This window comes from Colossoma macropomum, unplaced genomic scaffold (genome assembly GCF_904425465.1).
Source record: "Colossoma macropomum unplaced genomic scaffold, Colossoma_macropomum, whole genome shotgun sequence".
Lineage (NCBI taxonomy): Eukaryota > Metazoa > Chordata > Actinopteri > Characiformes > Serrasalmidae > Colossoma > Colossoma macropomum.
The window spans coordinates 2,837,649-2,863,008 of NW_023494807.1; the positions used below are offsets into that span (position 1 = coordinate 2,837,649).

The 25,360-nt window shown below is 38.1% G+C and overlaps 1 protein-coding gene across 2 annotated transcripts in view; it reads right to left on the reverse strand.

The window, feature by feature from the left end:
• Nucleotides 1–3,926: 3,926 nt before the first annotated feature.
• Nucleotides 3,927–25,360, reverse strand: part of cdh12a (cadherin 12, type 2a (N-cadherin 2)) — an 87,401-nt gene continuing 65,967 nt past the window's right edge. For both annotated transcript variants that reach the window (XM_036556712.1, XM_036556713.1), the window contains 5 exons: nt 24,030–24,166; nt 20,423–20,544; nt 12,630–12,744; nt 6,367–6,618; nt 3,927–4,577 (listed from right to left, as the gene is read on the reverse strand). In XM_036556712.1, coding sequence (XP_036412605.1) covers nt 4,036–4,577; nt 6,367–6,618; nt 12,630–12,744; nt 20,423–20,544; nt 24,030–24,166 — 1,168 coding nt within the window. In that variant the 3' untranslated portion in view covers nt 3,927–4,035. The remainder of the gene's footprint in view (nt 4,578–6,366; nt 6,619–12,629; nt 12,745–20,422; nt 20,545–24,029; nt 24,167–25,360) is intronic.

A 25,360-nucleotide genomic window follows, 5' to 3' on the forward strand; every position in this document is an offset into this window, starting at 1 on the left:
GTTAAGGGTGCATTCTCAGATGTACAAGTTACCCACTACTATCCCTATAACAGACCCTGGCTGAAAGGTGCTTTTCTTCTTCGGCCCTCCATTGTGCATCAGTCCATTGCAGATGAGCTCAAGCCAAGAGAAGTCTGGGCTTCCACTGTGTGTAGTACAGTCTTAACTTGTATTGAATATAGTTTTTATTGACAAGAATTTGGCAAAGTATTCCTGAACTCATGTGGTGAAGTCCATCACAGGAGCATGCCAGTTTTTAATGCAGCGCCATCTGATGGATCGAAGGTTACAGGTATTCAGTTGTGGTTTTTGGCCTTACTTTTCACGCACACACACATTTCTTGGGATTCCCTGAATCTGTTAATGACATTAAGCACCTTAGAGTGTGAAATCCCTAAGATCCTCATTCGCTCACTAAAGAACATTATTTTTAAACTGCTGGATTTTTTGCCGATGCATTTTTGGCAAAGTGGTGAATCTCAACCCATCCTCACTCGTAAAGAGCTAGGCCTTTCCTGGATGCTCCTTTCAAACCCAAGCATGATTGGACCACCAGTTTAAGATGGTTTTGGAACATTTTACAATGTTTCTTGCCAGTCTTGTCTAGTCTAAACTGTTTGGAAGGTGTTGGAGGCATCAGTTTCAGAATGAGCATATGTTTACAAAATAACAACGAAGTTGATCAGGTAAATTATTACATATCTTGTATTTGTGCCTGTTTTCTTTCAAATAAAGGTTCAAGCATTTAGAAACAACCTTGGAATTGAGTTTGTGTTGTCATTTGAAAAGACCTCCATCAAAATGTGACTTAAGTGCATGTAACTGAACAAATAACCCAACTCTATTAAATTAGATGTCTACAATGAACATCCCAGGGCAGCTTTCCAGAAATGTGGGTGCAGCCTTCCTATGAGAGTTAGTGTCAGAAAAAAAAATAAATAAATAAATAAAAACTCTCCAAGAGCCTGAGAGAGAAACACTGAGATGAACCAGGACTCAAAAGGAAAAACTCTATAAGAGCACGAGGAACCACCACTGAGAAGAATCAAGACTAAAAAGGTGAAACTTCCAAAGAGCATTAGGAACAGTAACACTTTATTTTAAGTGGCCTTTTGTAGATGATCAATAAACTCTTAACGAAGTATCAGTAACGACAACAATATATCAGTGAAGCAGTAGTGCAGCAAATGAATCAATTGAGGTGAATATCTTGAAGATGTACTGTTCTTTACACTATTTACATGAAGTAGATGTATTGTTGATTTGTTATATAAAGTAGAATTAATGTTAACCCCAAAACCTAAGCCTAACCTTAACCTCAACACAAAACGTAATTCTAATACTGGTCCTAATCCTAGCCCTAAGGTTACCTCAACCCAAAACCTAATCCTAACCCTCACCCTGGCCCTAATCCTAAACCTAACTTTAACCTCAACCCCAAACCTAATCCTAACCCCCCCCCCATCCCTAATCCTAACTCTAACCTTAACCTCAACCCAAAACCTAATCCAGTCCAGCTCCATGTACAGAATAGTGTCAGCAGTGTGTCTGTAACAGCTTGTTGAGGCTGTTAAGATGGTCTGTATTAAACCAATTTGGACCCCTCAAATAAAGTGAAAAGCAACTGAACTCAGATTACAAAGCAATGCTATTTACACAGTTTATTAAAAAGCTCTTGATAATCTACTGAATGCATTCACTGCTGCTACATCACTGACATGTTGTTGATATGCTACTGAGAGTCTGCTGAGTGTTTATTTAATCTGAAAAGGGCCACTCAAAGTGTCACCTGAGGAAGAACCACAGAGAGAAACCAAGACTCAAAAGGAGGAACTCCCTAAGAGCACTTTCCCTGTGTGCATAGTAAAATAAAGGTCTACGGGCACAATAAACATATATTCCCCAAAGTTGAGGATAACAAAAATGCCAAGTTGTGCTAAGTTGTATGTAACAGTAGCAAACTTAAGAGTTGTATTTACTTGTGTTAATATCCCTGACCTAATATTGCCCAGTCTAGACTATCTGATCCATTACTTCAGTGTGTAACTTTGCAAATGAAATGCTGGATTTTGCCAGAATACTAGAATAGATTTCGCGAATTATGTTTTAAATTGTTAAGATGCAAACAAAGTCTTTCACAGAGGTTTCATATGACATTTCGGGCACACTTTATTTGGATGGTCCTCTATAGATGCTCTACAGATATTTCAATGAATAACAAACTTTCTGGTGATATTCAACAGATATCAACAACTTTATGGTTAAAGGTAGGGTCAGGAGTAAGTGTGGGTTTTGCCGTGAGGTTAGGGTTAGGTTTAGGTTTAGAGTTAGGAAGAGATTTAATAAACTCTGAATCTAAAGTTCAGTTGCATTTAATGGAAACTTAATTTAATGTTACTTAAAGACAGACTGAGCATTAACAAAGCATGTACAGTTGAGCACGGGCGGCACGGCGGCGCAGTGGGTAGCGCTGTCACCTCACAGCAAGAATGGCCTGGGTTCGATTCCCGGCTGGGTGACCAGGGTCATTTCTGTGTGGAGTTTGCCTGTTCTCCCCGTGTCTGCGTGGGTTTCCTCCCACAGTCCAAAAACATGCAGTCAGGCTGATTGGACATGCTGAATTGCCCCTAGGTGTGTGTGTGATTGTGTATGTCTGTCTGTCTGCCCCTGCGATGGACTGGCGACCTGTCCAGGGTGTATCCTGCCTTCCGCCCAATGACAGCTGGGATAGGCTCCAGCACCCCACCGCGACCCAGAAGGATAAGCGGTTTAGATGATGTATGTATGTACAGTTGAGCATCCAAATAAAGTGCTAGCGAAATTTCCATTCTAAAGAAAACATACCTGCTTGTTTACTGAGAATTGTTTACTGAGATGATGATGGGAACCAGACGTCTAAAGAGTTCAGTGCCTCTAAAAGCCACTTCAAAGAAAGTTTTAGCACAAAGTGGTTACAGACATTCAGAATGATGTTTGATATATTGTTTTTAGTAGTTTTAGGTATGTATAAATCCATTTGTGGTACATGCAAGATGTTGTGAAGCAAAATAGTACAAAAAGAAAACTATAACATCTAAGGAGGTTTGTGCTTTTAATTTTTGCATTCTCATTGTAGATATCGTGACCTCTGGTTCCCATCACCACCACTTCAACAATGAACCATTTCATGTCAAACTACTCTGAAAGACCTTCTTTAGAATTCAACAACCGTCCCAAAATTTTGAGAAATTGGTGCCCTTTAATATCAGGGCCTTATGAGCCACTGCTTGTCCACAGCAATGTGATACAAAAGGGATTTGAACTCAAACCTCATTCACAACACTGAGACAGAGAAATGTGTTTTTGGACACTGGGGCAGGAAAATAAACCGCAAAGTCACGGACGTCTTATCTCAAACAACTTTATTACCCAAAAAATGCTCTGTCGCAGTTCACCACTGACACAAGTTTGTAGAAACGGCCCACGTGGTAGAACAGCAGGCGAGAAATGCTCTCACGCTCCCTTCGGACGACTTCTTAACAAGACATCAGCAATCTGCCTGGAAAATTACAGGGAGGGATGGAGGGCTTTGAACTTTATTTATTTATTTGTTCATCCATTTGGTCCATTATTTTTTTCCTGCAACGAAACGTCTGAAATTTCAGCTACAGTATGAAGTTCCCCGGCGTCTAGGAGTGAGCGTGTCTGTATCTGAGGGAGAAGAAACGAGAAACAGTTTTTGAGGCACTTTTTCATATCAAAGGGGTGTCTTCGAATCCCCAAAAAGGGATTTTTTCGATACTCAGATTCTGACAAGTACAAACATAAAGCCGAACTTAAAATGCAATTGGAAGGATTTGTCTGTCAGTGCAACTTTCAACTAAAAAGTACTGAAATGAGTTCGAAACAGAAATGGGGCATGTAGAAAAAAAAAACGAAAAGAAAAAAATGCACCACTTCCCTTCTGCCCTAGCAAGTCTTGGTTTGGAGCGTTACGCCCCAAATCGATAACGTTCCAGCTGTTTTCACAGAGCTTGCGTGATAAACAAAATCGCATCAGTCCGGCTGCTCTTCTGATCCCTCTGCCCGAGGATTGCTGCCTTTATTTTCCGGCCGTTTTTCTGCACCCTGGGTCGACTCCCGCTGGCTAAAGATTCCAGCCAGGGTCTTAAAACGTGGCCCCCAGTCCTGAATGGACCTGTAATCTTCTTCAGCATCCAGCACCCAGGATTCGATGGAGCTCAAAGATTCGGCTACTGACCCTTCGCCTTCGTAGGCGTATGTGGCCAAGGAGTCGTATGGCGGTGCTGAGGTGCTGGTGTGGTTCTCCTGCAGCCGCTGCTGGATATAAGCCCGGATGTCCTCGTTGTCTTCGGAGTCCAGGTCCAGTTCGGCCTCGAGCTGGACGTCCCGCCTCGGCGGCGTCTCCTGCAAGGCTTTGGGGTTGCGTAGAGTGCCGATGTCGAAGGCGTTCGTGTCCTCCTCCCCTCCGCCCTCGTCATCATAGTGGATGACGTTGTCTCGCACGTCCTCCTTGGAGGACATCAGTGCGTCCTTCTTCTTGTGCCGCTTCAGAGCCACGTACAGCACCACCATCACTGCAACACACCGGATGGAAATGTGGTTAGAGAGAGAGAGAGAGAGAGAGAGAGAGAGAGAGAGAGAGAGAAAGATGCAAAAAAAGAAAAGGACTAAAAAAGATATAATATGAGAAAAGATTGGGAGGAAAACAGAACTAGAGACTGATGGAAGGATAGAAGGAGAAAGGAAGAGGGGGAAAGAAAATACAGAGAAAGAGAATGTGACAGAAAAGGAGAGAGAGGTGGAAAATTGAAAAGGAAGACACAAAGAGAGTGCCTGAGTGAGTGAGTGAGTGAGTGAGTGAGTGAAAAGATTGAGAAGGAAGAGAGAGAGTGACAGAGAGAAAGAGAGAGAAGATTGAGGTGAAGGACAGAAAAGCGAGAGAGAGAGAGAGAGAGAGAGAGAGAGAGAGAGAGAGAGAGAGAGAGAGAGAGAATGGGAAAAAAATAAGAAGACAAAGACAGAAAGAGAGGGGGGAACAGAAAAAAGAGATAGAATAAGAAAAAAATAGGGAAATGGAGAGAGAAAGAGAAAGGCAGAAGATTAAGAGGGAATATGGAAAGAAAAAGTGAGTGAGTAAGAAGCAAGAGAGAGAAAGAAAGAGTTAGAGAGAGATTGAGAGGGGAAGACAAAAAAGAGAGAGGGAGGGAGAGAGAGAAAGAGAGAGGCAGACAAGTGAGAGGAAAGAAAAACAGAGGAAAATGTTGAGTAGAGACATTGAGTGAGAATAAAAGAGAAAAGATTGAGAAGACAGAAAAAAGGGAGAGAGAGAGAAAGAGATAGAAAGAGAGAAGAGGAGGACAGAAAAAAGAGAGCGAGAGAAAAAAGTAAAGATTGAGAAAGAGATAGAAGGGGAAAGAGAGACACAGGGAGAAAAAAATAGAAAGAAAAGGAGAGAAAGAGAGGCAGAAGATTTAGAGGGAAGACAGAAAGATGGAGTGAGTGAGTAAGGAGCAAGACAGAGGAAAAGAGAGAGAGAGAGAGAGAGAGAGAGAGAAGATTGAGGAGGAGATAGAAAAGGAAAGACAGAGAGACTGAGAAACAGAGAAGGAGGGTAAGAGAGAGAAAGAGAGGCAGATGATGCAGAGGGAAGCCAAAAGAAATAGAAAGAGACAGAGAGATAGAGAGAGAGAAAGGACAGAGGAAAAGAAAGAGAAAGAGAGAAAATGTTGAGTGGAGACAGCGAGAGAGAGACAGAGAGAGAAGATTGAGAAGACATACTGAAAAAAAGGAAGAGAGAGGAATGAGAGGAGAGAGAGAGAGAGAGAGAGAGAGAGAGAGAGAGAGAGAGAGAGAGGGACAGAGAAGAGAGAAAGGATTGAGAGGGAAGGGGGGAAGAAGGAGAGATAGCTCTAGCAAGGCCAATAAATTAGACCTAAATACCCTGGTTTTAAAAGGAGGAAGCAGCGTGAAAAATTGGCTAAATAAACCCGTGACTGTAATTAAGAAGGCGTTATATTTTTTTTCCGTGTTCTGTTCCAGTTTTATAGCCATTATCACTTCAACTCATTATTTTAACAGCATTGCCCTCTAGTGGTTAAAAACAGAACGTGCTTTGCCATATGTGGAGGTTGATAAGCATCACTAATATTCATAACAACAAGTACATTTTGACACACATCGTAACAGCTTTTCCCTTTTCTGTCTCCCTTTCTTTCTCTCTTCTTTCTCTTTATCTCTCACGCTACTGTCTCTTTCTCGTCCCCCCCTCTCTCTCACTGTTGAGAGCATTGCAGTGTGTGTCACTCTGAATCTGTCACATTTTCACACTGTTCCACATCAGGCTAATGTGCTGGCGCTGCTTACCCAGCAGAATGAGCATGCAGAGCAGAATGGCCACCAGGGCTCCGGTGCTGAGGCCCATGGCCAGAAAAACGGCCTCCGCGCTGCAGGACAGCACGGATCCGCCATCATCACAGGCACACACACGCACACTCAGCGTTCCTGTGCTGCTCTGGATGGGGTAGCCACTGTCCTCCACCACCACCGGAACCAGGTACATGCTCTTCTCTCTCCGCCAGAAGCCTGCTTTCCTGGTCACGACCCCCGCCGTGTTATCTGCAGTTCAGCACATAGTTATTTATAATAATGAAGTTTAAAAGTGGTATAATTTATAATAAAATTTATAATAAAATGTAATAAAAGACACAGAAAAGAAAAGAAAAGAGAAGAAAAGAAAAGCAAGAAAGAAAAAAAGTCAAAATAAATAAATAAATAAACAAACAAATAATTAAAAAATGAATAAAATTTGCAATTTAGCTCATTCAAATATATATTTTTAAATGTAATATAAAAAAATGTCATTAAAAATGTATTAAATTAATTTTAAAAACTAATAAAAAATCTACAAAATTCCAAAGCCTAAAAAAAGGAATGAAGGAAGAAACAAAACCCACTACACAGTAAATATAACTAAAAGTTAATGAGGACTGAAAGACTATCTTCTGCTGTTCGTTTAATAAAGAAAAAAAAATGAATACATCGATCAGGTATAACATTATGACCATGAATCCTTGTTTCTACACTCATTGTCCATTTTATCAGCTCCACTTACTATATAGGTGCACTTTGTAGTTCTACAGTTACAGACTGTAGTCCATCTGTTTCTCTGCATACTTTGTTAGCCCCCTTTTACCCTGTTCTTCAGTGGTCAGGACCCCCATGGACCCTCACAGAGCAGGTACTATTTGGGTGGTGGATCATTCTCAGCACTGCAGTAACACTGACGTGAGAATGATCCACCACCCAAATAGTACCTAATGTTATGCCTGATCAGTGTAAATAATAAAGTTTTTTTTTATTTATATAGTTTGTGTTTTTATACCAAAAACCGTTATAGTTCAAGTTGATATCTTGAGATAATGAGTTAATTATCTTGTCAACTTAACATAATGGAGTAGTTCTTGAGATAACAAGTTAATGATCCTGTGATCTCAAGAAAACAGTTGCTGTAGAATATACTTCGGTCACAACTTTCGAAAATTTCGGATTACAATTCCAGTCAGTGGTGGTCATACTATATCAAAGACAATTGAATGGCACCACTTTTGTGATCCAAAGCCATAGTAAGTCTTTGATATCAGCCCACAGATTCGGAAAGTGTCATAAATTTGGGGGCATGCAAAATACTGAATGCACCACATTAAACAAACAAACAAACAAACAAACAAACAAAAAACAACTAAACAACTAAATAAGAACTAACAATGCATTTCTGCAAATAAAATCATATTAGGGGCCTGTTGGCAGTCTGTGTGTGCTTAAAAAGGTTTTACAGACAGTACTTTAATATGTAAGAAGAGGAACAATTAATAGTGGACAAACATGGCTAAAACCACAATTTTTTTATTTTTTTTCTTGAAATATGGTACCACTGTGGCTTGAACTGGTTTTGCACTGATGCATTTGCTTCCTGACAGCCAGGAACAGCACAACATTTAATCATCCTCACAACTTCCACTATAAAACCTCTGCTACAGACCGACTGCAGTAACAAAACTCTTCACTTCAACAGAGACGGGCAGAACTGAACTGCTGGAGGATGAATCGGCAACCAATGTGCACATGGTTGTGACATCACAATCATGATAAATTAAAAACGAGCTTTTTTTTACAGCTTTTATGGACAGTATGGACTCAAGAGTGAATGCAACACAGTATATCGAACCTATAATAAGGCCCACCTAAAAGTTGCACATCAGTGCAGCCAGGTGGGACACATAACAACGCAATATTGTCTCCTCAGGATCAACATCACCTTGGTCTCTGGTGAAATTATAAAGACTAAGGGCTTTTCGAGCCACTCACACGACTCATAAATGACTTAATTTTAAAACGTGGCAGAAACATTGATTCAGTGAAGGTGGTTCTAGATAATGGAATTACAAGCTTCAAACAGAGCACTGCTAGGAGGACCATGATGCAGAATAGGGATTCTAAATAAAACTCCAATTTACATTCCTGCAGGCAACAGCAGGGACGGTTTTATCTCAGCATGAAGATACTTGCTCGAGTGGCTACTGTCCTCAGTACAGGCCACAGATTGGTGAACTGTTGAGTCATAGTTGTTAGTTCTGGCAGGAGTTCAGCTTTTTTTAGGCTGTCTACTGATATTTCCGAATGTTTCTCAGGCCTTCAGTGCCATCTGGAGCAGCTGGGAAATCCTGTTAACCTTTAATCTCATACCTTAGGTTGCTAGTGATACCTCAGCCCCCCTCCTACTCATCTATTTTATCAAGTACGTGACAAATATCGCATTATAACAAAACAGTGTGGGTCAGTTTTCTAGATTTCTAGCTTACGTAGCAATCTGAATGGAAATTGCAAGTAAAATTTAATCTAGAGCTAGGCTTAATCCCTGTCTGGGACCCCATCCATCCACCATCAAAGACATGTTCGGATAGTTTAAAGCTATCATGGCAGTCAGTAGGTCATTATATGTTACATATAGTGTTTCAAAGTTTGAAATGCATTTTTTTGATAATATGCAAACAATAAGATTGCAAATAAATGTTTAAAGTGATTCTAATGCCTCGACACAGGTTTGTATATAATGAGAAAGAAGCGGGAAAAACGATAAATTTTAATCTAAGTCTGGATAAATGGAGCTGTCAATGATTCTATAATGACAGAGAAAGTTGTATAACATTGAGAATGAAGTTATAATAAAATTAATCTCTAGAATTTATCAGATTTCAAAACTGATATTCAAATTTCAAGGTGGATAACCTGACAAAAAATGAATCTAAATAGCGGGGGTGAACTACGACTACTAGAGATAGGCCTTCAGTTTTAAGCTATAAATGTCAAAACTCTGAAAAACTGGGAAGAAAAAAAAAAAACTACAATAATGCTACTTTCTGTTAGCACCTCTATTTTCCCATAGCATGTTAGCGCTAATCTAATACTGACACAGATGAACTTTTTTTGGCTGTTCGCGATTAAACATGGACATTTGAAGCTTGTGAAATACATTCTACATGTATATATATATATATATATATATATATATATATATATATATATATATATATATATTTATATATATATTTATATATATACATACAGTAGACATGTTATATATTGTATGCAGCAGTTTTACAGTGACTCTTTCAGTAAGAAGTCCTGGCAACGCTACTGCTGCTGTTTTCCATTCAAAACAACTAAATGACACCTGGTTAGACTTGTCTGTGATGTATCTTGGACTTACAGAAGGTCTAGAGTATATATATTTTTTTTTAATTCCAAAATTGGTTCTACCAATTATAAATCATGATTGGTTGATTACACTGTCAAAGCTTTAAGGGCTAATCATTGGAAGAGCTCAGTCAGCTCTATCTACTTTAGTTCAATGGAGAAATACAGCAATGCATAATTTAAAGAATTTAGCCCTTTTGTTTTAGTATTACTGCAATACTTGTCAAGTTTAAATACAACAATCACGATGATTCTACTGAATAAAACCGAACTAAAAATTGTGACACCTATTGTTCCAAGAATTATCATACAAGGCCGTAAGGGTTACCTACTGAAGAAAACAGTATATTCTATACTTTTTTACTGTAGTGTTCCAGGTGGTCACTAATGAACTGATATATGCATAAATGGCTGTTCATTGAGCATAGCATAAAACACTGAGGAGCTGGAGGACACCTAAAGTACTTTGGAAAAGCCGCATTGGGCTGCCTCGGGGGGCTAGGGTCTTGAAGCTGGGGTTTTCAGGCCCAGCTCGACGTGTGGAGACATGCCAGTCTTAGGCTGTGAGGTCAGTGACCCCGTCGTTTGGAGTTATTTCCGCCCAGGCTGGCGGCCGATCTCTCCTGACAGGGCGGGAGGCGTTGGTGCACCTTGCGTTTGCCTGCCCCGTGCCACCCTGAGTCACCCTGTCGCTCTACATCAGAGCAGCTGATACTCTGAAACGCGGGAAATTCTGGGGCTCAGGGTGCCACCACTGCGAAGAAAGCTGTGAGCAGCTGTACAGACGGATCAGGCGCAACACCATGGGACGTGACTGCCTTTCATAGCACTAATGTTCCATGATAAAAGAATGCTTTTACAGAGTGCCCTCCACAAATATTGGCGTCCATGGTGAACATGAGCAAAACAGGCTGTAAAAACATTCTTTATTGCTTATCCTTTTGATCTTTCATTCAAAATATTAACACAAATCTGATCTAATGGGGTTTAGGTTAGGGAACTGGGGTGGCCTTTTGTATCCGCAATGTTTGAAAAATGTGACAAGGTGTGTTTCTTAAGCTTAAAGCTGTTAATTCAAGTGTTCTTGTTAACATGATATATGAGAAAATATTATTCTTAAAGAGTAGCTTCACTATTTTTGATCATTTGTCCCTGGCTGTCTTCACATGTCCATACCGACCAACATCATATTTGCATCAAAAAATTTTCATCTTTTTTATTCACATTTTGAATGTTGAGTATCTATTTAATTTAGTACAAGACACATATATTTGCATTATTTTTTTTTTTTCTAGCATGCTTTTGTATTAATAAAGCCTAATTTTGATATATATATTTTGGATCTTGTATCATTAAGTTGTGCCTCCATTTATATCCAGAATTATCAGGAGTTTCTAATCGTAGATGAAGACTTAAACCAATAGATCATATAGAGAGATTCCATAACACTCTGTCACAGTAAACCACCCATCACATCAGTCACCCCCATCGCAGGATCATTTTGTTAAAAATGATGGAAAGGGAGTGAAATGTACCATAAAATAATGTTAAATAACATTCTTGATTTGTGAACTAATCAAATAAATGTAACTTTTTTTGAAATTTCAAAGTGAATTAGTATTTTTGTACAAAAACTGAAGCCATTGACATGTCAAATTCATATTTCAAGATTGAGAATCTGAAAAAAAACAAACAAACAAAAAAAAAAGATAATATTACATACATTCTAATGATCGTTTTCAAGAAAGGCTATTTAACAAATAGAAACCAAGATTTATTTCATGTAACACAAGGATAATATTAGTAGGGATTTCAGGCCTGAGGTGGGAAAATATGTTTTTAGAGGATTGACATATCTTTCATATTGTGAATAAAAACAAAAAGATGAAATTTTGAAAATTGCAAAGTGCAAAGTGGCACCAATTTTGTAGACTCGATTTTATTTCTGTTGGTACTTCATTTGAGTTCATGATAGGATTTAGCCTTTTCTGACTCTTTCTGCTAATATTTTGAATGAAATGTCAAAAAAAAAAGAATATATATATATATATATATATATATATATATATATATATATATATATATATTCAGAGACGATAGCTCATCTGCTGCTGCACAGTTTGTGTTGACCATCCTCTAGTCCTTCATCAGTGGTCACAGGACACTGTTGGCTGGATATTTTTGGTTGGTGGACTATTCTCAGTCCAGCAGTGACACTGAGGTGTTTTAAAAACTCCAGCAGCACTGCTGTGTCTGATCCACTCAGACCAGCGCAACACACACTAACACACCACCACCACATCAGTGTTACTGCAGCAGTACCTGCTCTGTGAGGGTCCATGGGGGTCCATGGGGGTCCTGACCACTGAAGCACAGTAAAAGGGAGCTAACAAAGTATGCAGAGAAACAGATGGACTACAGTCTGTAATTGTAAACTACAAAGTGCACCTATATTGGACAAAATGGACAATGAGCTTAGAAACAAGGAGGCAGTGATAATGTTATGCCTGATCGGTATATATATATATATATATATATATATATATATATATATATATATATATATATATATATATATAAAACTAACGTAGATGGGGATATGATTGAATGTTGTACTGTTCCTGGCTGTAAGAAAGCAAAGGGATCAGGGCAGCATTCCAAAGGATCTATTTATCTGAAAGCTATTTTTCCCCATGTCCCTGAGGAAAAACAACTTTTGCTGTACAAACTTGTCAGTCCAAAGTTTGTTCAGTCCGAAGTTTGTTTTGCATGTTTCAGACCGAACACACAGTGAGGCACAACACAGGGCTGAGCATAACAAATGACATGTAGATTCCATTTTTAATGGCATATTAGCAAAAAGTAATACTTGCTTCCATAGTCCCTGATGGTGAAGTTCCTGTTCCTGATGTCTCGTGGAGATTTGAAGAAGAATCTGTGTCCTACATGAGGCATGTCTCTGTCCGTAGCACTGAGAATCTCTATCACCTGCACACGAAAGAAAGAAAACATGCCAGTCAAATGCCAGAGAGGCTGTAAAGTATATATATATATATATATATAATATATATATATAAAATGCTATTTTACATTAGTGTTACACCCACAATTTTGTTCCTGTCAACTTTGAGTAATATGTATTTATTTCAGATGCATGTTTCAGAAAGTGGTTGCTTTTTATTTGCCTCCAGTGCAATACAGGAAGCTGAGGCGTTGGATAAAAGTGTTCTGTGGCATATGTTCCCTGATGTTTTGCGTTTGGGAAAAAGACCACCGTGAACTGCTACTCTTAAACAGAGGACGGAGTTGCGCTATGTCAGTTTAAGACAAACCCTGCTGACTTCCCTCTGAAACAATTAATGCAAATAAAAGCCCCTAATTGGTTTATTTGACTTACTGTCATCAATGACTGCCTACATTTTCATGACTCCTTCTATCAAAAAGGCACTATTTTTGTAATGATGGCAGAAATATCCAAAAGGAAGTAATACCACTTTTAAATTGTGTTTTAATGCAGCCAACAGCCAAACTAAGCCAGTAGAAGTTACAGCAAGTTAGCTTTTATGCCCTCTTTCCAACAGTTAATAGCTATATTAGACAGAGATCTCCAAAAAGACATTTTACAAAAGAAGGCAAAAAACGTCCTTAACATCTAATGGAAGTTAATGGAGAAGCTATTGAATCAAAGCAACTTTGGGCCATTTCTATTGGTCCATTCATCAAGCAAATTTGACACAAGCTAAAGGGCAGCAGTCGAGATACGAAGCTTCGCCCACATGGCAACTATGTATATATTTATTTCTATGAATTGACCCTGTGATCAATAAACATACACTCGCAGCACATTGTCCTTTTTATCAGCTTCACTGATCATATAAGAGTATGTTGTAGTTCTACAACTACAGACTGTAGTCCATCTGTTCTTCAATAGTCAGGACCCCCACAGGACCACCACAGAGCAGGTATTGTTCGGGTGGTGGATCATTCTCAGCACTGCAGTGACACTGACATGGTGGTGGAGTGTTAGTGTGTGTTGTGCTAGTCTGAGTGGATCAGACACAGCAGTGCTGCTGAAGTTTTTAAACACTGTGTCCACTCACTGTCCACTGTATCGCACACTCCTACCTGTTGGTCCACCTTGTAGATGTAAAGTCAGAGATGACAGCTCATCTGCTGCACAGTTTGTGTTGGTCATCCTCTAGTCTGTCAAAGGATGCTGCCCACAGGACGCTGTTGGCTGGATATTTTTGGTTGGTGGACTATTTTCAGTCCAGCAGTGACACTGAGGTGTTTAAAAACTCCAGCAGCACTGCTGTGTCTGATCCACTCAGACCAGCGCAACACACACTAACACACCACCACCACGCAAGTTTTAGGCTAAAACTCAAGTGCATCTCAAGCTGCAAAGAAACTTTATGGCAACAGAAAAAATAAAGTGTCGTTAGCCATTTACTAACAATATGTTTCGTTAGCAAGGAGAATATATTATATGTAAAATTTGGATTAGCTTATCATGGCATGTGGTTTGAAGCTTTTGCGTGAAGTTAACACCAATAAATGACTAGATTTTTATTCATTCGTCCAGCAAACTGAATCATTTCCGCATCATTAGAATTTCCTCTGTTTTTAACATTATTATTTGTTCTTGAATCTAGAACATTACACATTTGGAGTGGGCATTGGACTAGAAAAACAAAACCATTTCAAACTGTTAATTCCTTGCATTCCCAGGCTTATTGCATCCCAAGGCTTATCACTGAGCAGCTCTATGAAAAGCAGTGCCAAATCACTGAGTCATGCACCACTAAAAAATAAATAAATAAATAAATAAATAAATAAATAAATAAATAAAAATGAAGAATAGAATCCTGGACTCACTGGCAGCTTCCAACCATTTAAAGAGTTAACTGCAGGCAAACAAATCCGCTCAAGGTAAACAGGTCTATTTGTCTGTTTCTTTATCCACTTCTTAAGCAAAAATCAATTTCACAGACATATCCTAAACTGACAACATGTGAAAGTGGATACAGACCATCGTACGAAGGGACTCGGGCTGAAGCTGAAGCTTAATGTGCTGAAATAAATTCTCAGTGAGAGCTGGAAAGCACAGATGAGACAAATAGCTCTACCAGCATGAATCTGACTCACGACTAATCTTTAATAGTTCATTCGCCCCATTAATATCAAGCTGCTGAAGGCTGATCACAGCTACCTTTAACACAATAGTTCAGTGAAAACTAAATGTTTACTCAGTTTTCTACATTTACCTCTAATATAGTCAATCAGCCAAGATATATCTGGTGTTGAAGTTTGCTTCTTAAGTGTTGCACTGTAACTCTGAGGCTAATGTAGCTACATTGCTATCTATAAAGACATACTGTCATCTATAAAGCGACTTATACTTTGTTTCCAGCTTTATAGATAACAAGTGCCTGAAACCACATAAGCAGGTCTGTTTGAGATTACTTAACTCCTAAAATGGCCAGAAGGCCCAAAGTAGTTTTACACACTTATGTATATATATATATTTTTTGCATCGAAGTCCCTTCAGTTACTAAATAATTTAATACGTTTTAGTGTGCAATAAATATGAGATTTCAAGGAGTTAAAAGAGTTTAAGTCTGGATGTTTTTGCTGACAGATACACTATATGGCCAAAAATATGTGGACACCTAACCATCACACCTTTATGAGCTTGTTAGACATCCCATTCCAAAGTCAGGGGTCGCAATCTACGCACCAATTCATCCCAAATATGTTCAGTGGGGTTGACATTAAGACTCTGTGCAGGCCGCTGGAGTGGCTGTCCACTTATTTTTGGCCAAATAGTATAATCTAATGTCTGAAGTTTGTGTCTGTGGTTTTGCACTGGAGCTACAAGGCAAATGTAGCTAATAAGCAATGGCATGTTAGAACTACTCAAACTGTAAACTGGAACGGTCATGTTGTGTCCACACAAGCACAAAATCCACAAATACATATATAACAGCACAATATTTTGTGAGCCAAATAACGAGAAAATTAAAATATACAATACAGTGCAAAAGTCAGATACCACAATGTATCATTTCATCTCCAGTCAAAACAAGCATCAAGTACAACTTATTTCCACAAGTGTTTGTGTCCATCCTTCCACTGTGAGAAGGCAACAGCTTTGAAAAGAGATGTAGCTGTCAAGAAGCTCTTACTGAGAAAAGGAAGTAGACAAAAACAGAAGACAATTTGCAAGCAAGACAAAGAAGCTGCTGGTGTTCTCAGAACAATAGATTGGCCACCCCAGAGTCCAGACTCTTCTTGCTTATATATTGCATATAAAACTGCATTGATTGTCAGTTACATACATAGACAATTACCATAGTATCAAATATAACTGAATATGAGGACGACATTGCATGCCTTACAACCTAAAATCACCTCCAGTTCATCTACTGGTTGGTAGTGTTTTGAACTTAGACAGCAGGGGGTGATCTATTCACTACATTTAGCTCCAACAGCCTCAGAGCTCTACTGATGAACTGAAGAATTAAATGTTAGACACTAAATATATCTTGAGTGTTTAATATCTGGGGCAAAAAGAAAAATTGGTACAATCATTTTTCACCAAACCAATGTTTTAAAGCAGTTCAACTCCAGGTATCTTTCATTATTGCTGATTAAACTGAAGAGACAAGTGATTCTGATGCAATGATTTACAATCTTTTGGGGTTTCCACTAACACTGCAATGAGAGGACATTAGAGCAGCACCATGCCGGGCAGATCAAAGGCTACAACGTGTGCACGCAGGGAAGACTGACGTGTGTCAAGACAAATAGTGTCAGGACATGACGATACCTGAATATATTCTCTTTCATAGTGATGGAACACCTACTGTGTGCTAGGAATGGTTTTTTATAGCTTTGGTAACAGCAAACAAGTGGAGGACATCAGTATAAAGCCAACCTTACAATGAATACAGACTAAGGCTGTCACTATCCATTAGGTTATTCATCAAGTGATCTTGTGATCATTTTCACAATTAATTGCATAGCCAGAGTTCATATGAAGGGCACATTGTTTTCATTTATCTTTTATATTTCATGTAAATGCAGCGGGAGTCAAAAAGAACTGCTCACATAGACGCATGAACGACACTGATGTTCTGCAATAGTTTCTGATATGTTTATCTTGTCTGTTCACTTAAAAGAGGAAACAACAACAAAGGATGGATGTTTTAATGAGAAAAGTTCATTAAGTGAAGCTTAAACCCAATGAAATCTGGTGAGGCTATGCTGGGAAATGCAACCATAAAAATCCAACCAAGCTCTAAGATTACTTACTAAGCTAACTTGCTAATGAGATTGAGTGAGTCAACTTTATCCACCGTTTTTTTCACAAAGTTACCATATTTTGAAATCATGGCTAAAACTGGGAAATGAAAAGTGTATTTAGCTTTTAAGCCATCAAATGTCTCTGAGGTGTTTCTTGTAAATGTACAGTTTGTGGTGGTCAACAGCCAAGTAGGAAGGCCATTAGCATCAACCTCTTAGGAAAGAAGATAGACGAAGGTGGCTTCATGATCACTAGTTGGAAAAAGCCCAGTGGATATTCGTGCCCATTAAACTTGCAATGGGCCATTGTTATATAATGTTAGGCCTGATGTTGGAACAAAGTTGAAATAATATGACTTTATTAGTGTAAGTAATTTGTGTAAGCCAGGGTTGGACTGGAAACCAAATTTAGCCCTGTATTTTGTCTAGACTATCCCACTACAAGCACAGTGACCTCCCCCAAACATAACCCCCCCCCAAACCGCAATTTACCCCTTCTGCCATTTGACCCTTTTTTGCTCTGATGCTTAAGAAATTAATGAGTCTGATGCACTGATTCTCTGTACTGAGCAGGAGTAGGTCAGAGCTCACAGCTCTCCAGCTAGATCTCTGTCTATCTGTAACTAAGACAACCACAACGAGCTGACAGCAGATGTTCAGCACATGCTTCAGCTCTCTAGGATCAATTCTGTAACCTGGGGCCAGATTCACAAAAGCTTTCTTATGAAAAAAACTTAGGTTCTTAAGACTAACACTAAGAAGTTCATAAGATGTTCTTAAATGCAATTCTTAAAATTCTAAAGATAATCTTCATTATTTTCTTATGTTGGCTACATTACATTTTACCAAGTACCATAATTAACACAAGATACATTTGTGTTTTTATTAACTTTTATTTACATTATTTAGTTTAACCTGCTCAGAGGAGCAAAATGGAGAAAAAACATCAAACCAAGCATTTAAAATATTTAGCAAACAAGAACTGGAGTTCTTGTGAAACAGGCAGCAGAAAAAAAAATCTTATTAGAAAATATGATAATTGTAGGGTGACCAAGGCCGATGGGCAAGAGAGGCAGATGCAGTGTCCGTGATAAATTTAGACCTTTTTAACTCTTACAGCCAAAAGACAGGTGACGCTGTCGTAAGGTTAAGAAAAAAAAAAAATAAGACATAATACTTTCAAGAATCCCACTTGTTCTTAAAATCGTTCTGAAGAAGTTATTTGAATTGATAACAATTTCTTGTAACTTAGGAAAAAAACACATATTTACGATTTTCTTTCTTAAGACACTTTCGTGAATCCGACCCCTGATCCCACTTGGTCACTTTTGTGCATGTCAGTGAAACCATGTGGGCAAGAGAGGGTGGATCCTGCTGATTGATCTGATATGTGGATCATGTCTGTATATTTGATGGATTTTGAATTATGAAGTCTAAAAACAGAGATATAATATCTCCGGTAGATTTTACAGCCCTTGAGTCGATCAGTTGTGTTAAAGGCCACAAAGCAGACCAAAAGTGAATGTGTGGTATTATTTTAGCTTGCTTCATTTTTTTTTATTATTATTGTTATTTTTTTTTTTAAATCTGCTTCCAGGTGGAGAGGACTTTTCCTCTTCTCTCCGTCAGACGGATTCTTTTTTGGTAGTTCATTGAAACATAGCAGCTTCTCGTGTGCTGTCGGCGCTGTGTGAAGCGAAAGCTCGAGGGGGGCTCCCAGAGTTGTGCGAGAGTGGCACTCTTTCAGTAAGAAAAGGCAAGATCAAGGTACGTTTCACACATTTTTACCCACAACAGCCCTGAACAACTGTGCCACTACCTCAGCATACACCTACACACACAGGTAACACTCCCTCTGTCTCTTATTTCCATGTCACATTCACACACATACAGACACTCAGTATCTCTGTGGGCATGCGTACACGCTGAGCGATGTCTAAAAATAATTAATATGATGTATTCTTTTTAATGAATCAGCATTATTGATTATCGTTTAGACCTTACATAGTTTCTATGCTACCTTTGCTTGTAATTTGCTATTTTAAATACCAACATATTAAGCTTATATACATTTTATATGCATTTTATATGCATTAGTTGACTTATCCACTTAAAACCCCAGTCTTATTATGTAGTAAGGCAATCTAAAGTGAAATCAGTGTAAACTGGCTGAGCTATTCTATTCTTCTATAGAAGGCTGTGATAAGGGGTTTATAAAAAAATCCATATCAAATAATGTAATATTGAGTAAGTCCTTACATTTTGGTAATTAACTATTTTGAAAGTTGCAAACATGTTTGTGAGATTCTGCTTATTACTTACATGGTATTACCTCCCCCTGCTGGAAAAACTTCAAACTGCTAAGCATGCTTGAGTAAATGAGTGAGTTCCATTTCCCTATTCCAAGCTCCTTACACAATAAAACAAAAATAGGGGTTTTCCATCGTTACAGTGGAGGAGCTCTGGGATTCACCCATATTTGACTGCGGCAACATTTTAGAAAGCAGAGAAAGTGGAATATTTGCCAATGACTTATTGATGATGCTCCTTAAAGTACCCCTTGAGGTTTTATCCTGGGAACCTGCATCAGTGAGGTTTCAGTGCGATAAAATAAACCTGTGCTGTGCTAGTGGTAGCGGTAGTGATGTAGCATTGTACTTACTACTAGAATAGCTCCAAATGCCACATTTGATAGTTTATTAGATAAATGTGGAATACAATTCTGACACCATTGTAACTTATACACCAACATCATTTACCTATTTTACTGCACAATCTAAACGTTTCAAACAAGTAGGCTATGTTAGAGCAGCCATGTCCTGTAGCCGTAAAACAAGTATCCTGTTGCCTGTTATAATCAACTTATTTGCAGATTTAATAAATTGGACCATGATAGGTTCAAGCTCATTTGGGATGTACAAAACGAAGCTGAAACGTTCCACAATTTATTTTTTTTTTTCAGGTGTTCTAAGAAAGCCTGTGTTTTCAAAGGAAAAATGTGAGCTCTGTGCTATAGTAGCATATTTGATATGAATATCAGATTATGTATCAATAATAAGCCATCCAAGAGGAGTAAACCTTTTAAAAACTTTTAAAAAGTTTGACTTTTGTTTAACAGTAAAAGTTAATAAATCATTACATGTAAATAGAATTTAATATCATTTAATGAGCTGCTTAAAGTTGAATTCATCCTCTCTGGTTCTTTATCAGTTCTCTTTCCCAAAACGCTCATTATCGCCTCCGAAGCATCGGCAACAGCTCACATCCAGTTACATTGCCCCTTCTCTCTCTCTCTCTCTCTCTCTCTCTCTCTCTCTCTCTCTCTCTCTCTCTCTCTCTCTCTCTCTCACCTACTTACCTGGCCTACTTTTGCATCTTCACAAACAAACGCCTCGTAAGGGTGGGAGAGTTCCGGGGGGAATTCATTGACATCCAGCACGCTGATGGTGACACTAACTCGACTGTACAGCAGGGGGTTGTCTGAAAGATCAAAGCAGGCAGTGTCCATGCATCAGGCTCACACACACACACACACACACACTGACACATGGAGCTCATAGCTGAACACCCTAAACACATTCTAGTACAGAACCATGAAGTGTTAAACACTGACACCTGCTGTTTAATTTTAGTACTACATGCATCATTTCATTTGTAGGCAGTTGAAATAAAACATGTCTGTACCTTTCAGCTTATTAAAACATCCTAAATGATCTGATTTTTGGTTATCTTGTAATTTGAAATATGGATCATTATATCAAACAATTAAGTATTCAGACCTTAGATATTCACAAGGATAATGTAAAGATCTTTTTCAACCCAAGGCATTAATTTAGAGCTTAATATGTTTATAATGACTTTATTTCTTAATTAAACAAGTTTCATTGATATCCCACATTTTCATGTCAATACCAAAACACACAAAATGTTACTCTATAGGTGGAGCCTTATTTTGGCTATGCCATTTTAGCTATGAAGTAAACGTGTCCCACAGTCTGTAATTCAGTATTTGAGAATATTTGTCACTACTGAAACTGTATTTTCTGCAATTAAATGAACTTTTTTTGTGTTTTAAATAAAATAGCAGGGTGATTCATAAAGAATCATCCGATTTCAAAGCGCCATATTTTTACAACCGTGAGGAGCCAAGGAACCAATCACACTATAATTGAAAGAGGGGGTCATAGAGTTTCTGACTGTCAGTGGAAGATGGCTCCCTTCAGTCTGAGAGGAGATGAGACCCCTGAGCAGAAAGCGTTTTGCGCTCTCCATTTCAATAAGAGTGAAGAGTGATTTTCGTGGGCAGTGAAGCTCCAGCAGCTCAGAGCGTTCGTCGTTGGTTCCACAACACTGGATGATCTCTGAAATCGCACTGAAAGAGCCGTGAGTGCAGCGACACCCGACATGCTCAATCAAGTATGGGATGAATTTGACTATGGTGTTGATGTTGTCCGTACAGCTGGAGGAGGTTCATACTGAGACCTTGTAAAATTACATAATAAACTTTATGCTCACTTAAACCATTTACAGTTTACTGCAAGTGAAATAAATCCTTTTGAAATCAGATGAATCTTTTTGAATCGCCCTGTATTGTGATTTTACGTGTGTGCAACTGCTCACAGCTGTGTTTCCTAGTCATGTGTTCTTGAATTCTGCTTAAACATAGCTAAATTGTCACTACCAAAACATTTGGTAAAGTTGTGGTAGTGTTATGATTGTATTGGTAGTGCCAAAATCAAAATATACATTTTAATAAAATAAACATGATTAAGGTTTAGGGTCCCTTAAAGCAAAATGGTTAAAGTCCAAAGCCCAACCCCATTTCACTCCTTGCCCCTACCACTTATCTCTACCCCTCCATTTTTGTGCGTTCACGCCAGGGGTAGGGTGTCATGATTTTTGTTGAGATAAGGGGTAGATAGAGTGACCAATGAGACCCACAAGTATGAGTATTTTCTCTGTTAAAAAACTACGATAAGCTTTATCTTAGTTTAATGTTGTTTCAATAAATTATGGCCCTTTTTTCACATCAAGCATAAAAAATTGCTAGTAGTGCTGATGTCTTGGTAGCTAGTTTGCTAAATGTACCATTCCACCTTAACCTTAACTGTAAACCATTTAAGGTGGAACAGAAAAATTAGAATAAGAAGCTGGTGAATAGCTAACTCCAGCTTTATATCACCGAAGAATTAGGGGTGGACGATAATAAATAACTGCCGCACCCCATCCCTATCAGGCTCACACAGAGGCTATCTCTGATGGCATATGATACCCTAAATGTAACTAAAGCCCAGCAGTGAGGTTGTTGATCTTTACCCTCCTCTGTTATCACTGCAGACTGGCAGGGTCACCTACAGAGCAGCCTGTTAATAAAGTAATGTTCTTCTTTATTTGAGGGTGGTCCCATTTTGTAGAGGAACATTTCAAGTGTTACCACCAGCAATCTGTCAGGCTAATATATAAATTTACCATTAGACATTCCCCAATTTTTTTACTAAACACTTATGCTATAACTATGCATATACCATATATTATAACAGCTGTGCTCTATCTGATCTGTATTGTATACTAATCTTTATAGTGTAGGACTTTAATTACCAGGTAATGATGTGCTCTACTAAAGCTTGACACTCAGAATTTCCCACCTCAGACTAAGAAAGCCTAAGAAAATGTCTCACCAGCTGTGAATTCCTTCTTGGAAACTAGAGAATTGCTTTGTAAATAGCATAGATACATAGATCAGCCAGCATATAGACACAGTGGCTGGTTAAATCTGTAACATTGACTATAAAGTTTGCGGTGTTGAGAAAATAAATACATCATGAACACTGTCACACATATCACTAATGTTAGCTGAATAGCATGTTGATAACAATGCATGGAAGTTTTAATGGTTTCATCAAGTTATGACCCTGTTGGCTACTTTGAAAATACAACTGAATTCAGAAAATAACTGTTTTAGTGTAAGTGAGTAAGTGAAGCAGCACTCAGCCAGGCATTCGCCACATTTGCAAAGTCTTCTAGCCTTGAGCCAGCTCACAATGCATTGTGGGACAATATTGTCCATCAATACCCTGCTGAAAAAATCTTTGCTGAATGCATCAATTGTTAGTACACATCTTTGAGTACTTGCAATTTTAGCACTTGTGAATATGCCAAGTTTGAATACCCCTAATCAGATGTTATGTTGATTATTTTGAAGCAAAAATAAGTGGAAAAACCTCTACAGCGAACTTTATTATGGCATTTTCTGCAAATTGTAGTGCACAATTTCTCAATTTCTATTTATCTGCTGAGTATCACACTGGAAAAAATAAGACATACAATATAAAATGTGCTATAACTTTTGCACAGGCCACATATTAGGTTTCATTTTCTGTCCCTAATATGTTATACTCAGAAAATAACCAGTAAAGTGTAGTAAAGTGTGCTCTCTGTAGAGAAAGTGTTCACTTATGTTCACTTGGAAAATCAACAAAATCAACAAATTGTTATTTAAGCAGGGCGCCAAAACTTTTGCATCCTACACGAGTTAGAATTAGTGTTTAGTACAGAGCTTCTACATAGTGTGTTTTAGTGTAGTCTTGACTACAGATGACAAATTGAATGTAGTACCCATTAAAGCCACTCCGCTCAAGTCTACATTAGAATTCTGCCAAACACTATTGAACTAAATGTAATTTCAACTGCAGGATAATTACTGATATAATTAACAGCTGGTTTCAAGAATGTTCACACTGGACTTTGCATAAGTATGCATGCCATGGGCTCTATCACTGCATTCCCCACTTTTGTCCACTAGATGGTGACATCATGCTCTGCCAAGCATTAGCTTAAGTGAACAGCTGACACTGATTAATGTCAATGCTTTCAAAGCAATATAGTTCAGCAGCAGACTTACTGATACATTGGCCTTATATTTCTCATCTCATGCCATCAGTTTCTCTCAGTGGTCTCATACTTACTAACTTTAGTCGCAACAACAGTAATGTTATGTTTGGCCGCTCGCTCTCGGTCCAGGGCTTCGCTGGTGGTTATGGTGCCCTCGACAGGGTCGATGTCAAAGTAATTTTCGGCATCCTTCTTCCACTCAATGGAATACCTGCAGAGCAGAAATAAGAAAACAGACCAGATGGGAGATTATGGGACCCAGCCTAACTGCACTGCTATCTCAGCGGCATTGACCAAACAATCTGAAACAGCCATGACTGTTTCTGTCTCAAATTTTTGCTGCTAGAGCTGTCATTATTAATTATGATAATAACTGAATAATTGATCTATTATTTTGACCTGTAATTGAGCAATCAAAGTTAAAAAAATGTTAATTCTATCGGTAACACTTTCTATGAATGTCACCTTTGTAAGCATCTATAAACACATTCATAATATGTTATAATGCATTCATAAGACATTATAAACATAGCTATAAATATTTATAAAAATGGACTATACATTATAGCCATTATTATTATGCATTATGAATTGTTAACATAATACATTATAAGTACTGATCATAAATTATAAGAGCTGTAAGTTGTATTTGTCCGCTCTAAGTAAAGTGAAGCATACTGTACTAAAGCCTCCTCCAGTGTTAAGAGTGAGACTTCAAGTTGAAGTATTTACTGAAGGATTTACTGAAACACTAAAACATACACAATAAAGCACATTACAGGCTTCAAATGTCAGAGTTTAAATTAGTGCGGCCATCAGTGTTTTACCTAATGTGGGAAAGGTAATGTACACCACCGTTTGGTATTTGTCTTTACTTTACGCTCTCCAAGCTGGGACTGACTTCTTTGGCACTGACATTATAACATGTTATTAACACTACTTATAATTCATTATATTAACAATTCATAATGTATAATAAACATGGCTATAAGGTGTAATTCAGTGTAATTCTTTTTTATAAATATTTACAACAATGTTTATAATGCCTTATGAATACATTATAACATGTTATAAATGTGTTTATAGATGCTTACAAAGGCGACATTCATAGAAAGTGTTACCATTCTATCCTCTTTATCCTCTTTTAATCTGATGATATTCAGCACTGTAAACACTGTAAAGCTATTTTTATTTGTTAAAAAGACACTAACATCAGAATAAATACAAATAAACAAATACATAATACATTGACAATTTCTACTTTGTCTAATCATCCTTCATTAAAATAAATCAAATGAGTTGCTGGTGGAATTGATAAAATCCTTAAAAGGCTGTTAGAAACTAAACCTGTGTTTTTTCAAAATTCATTCTTCTAAGCAATATTTTTAAAAAACTTTACTGAAAA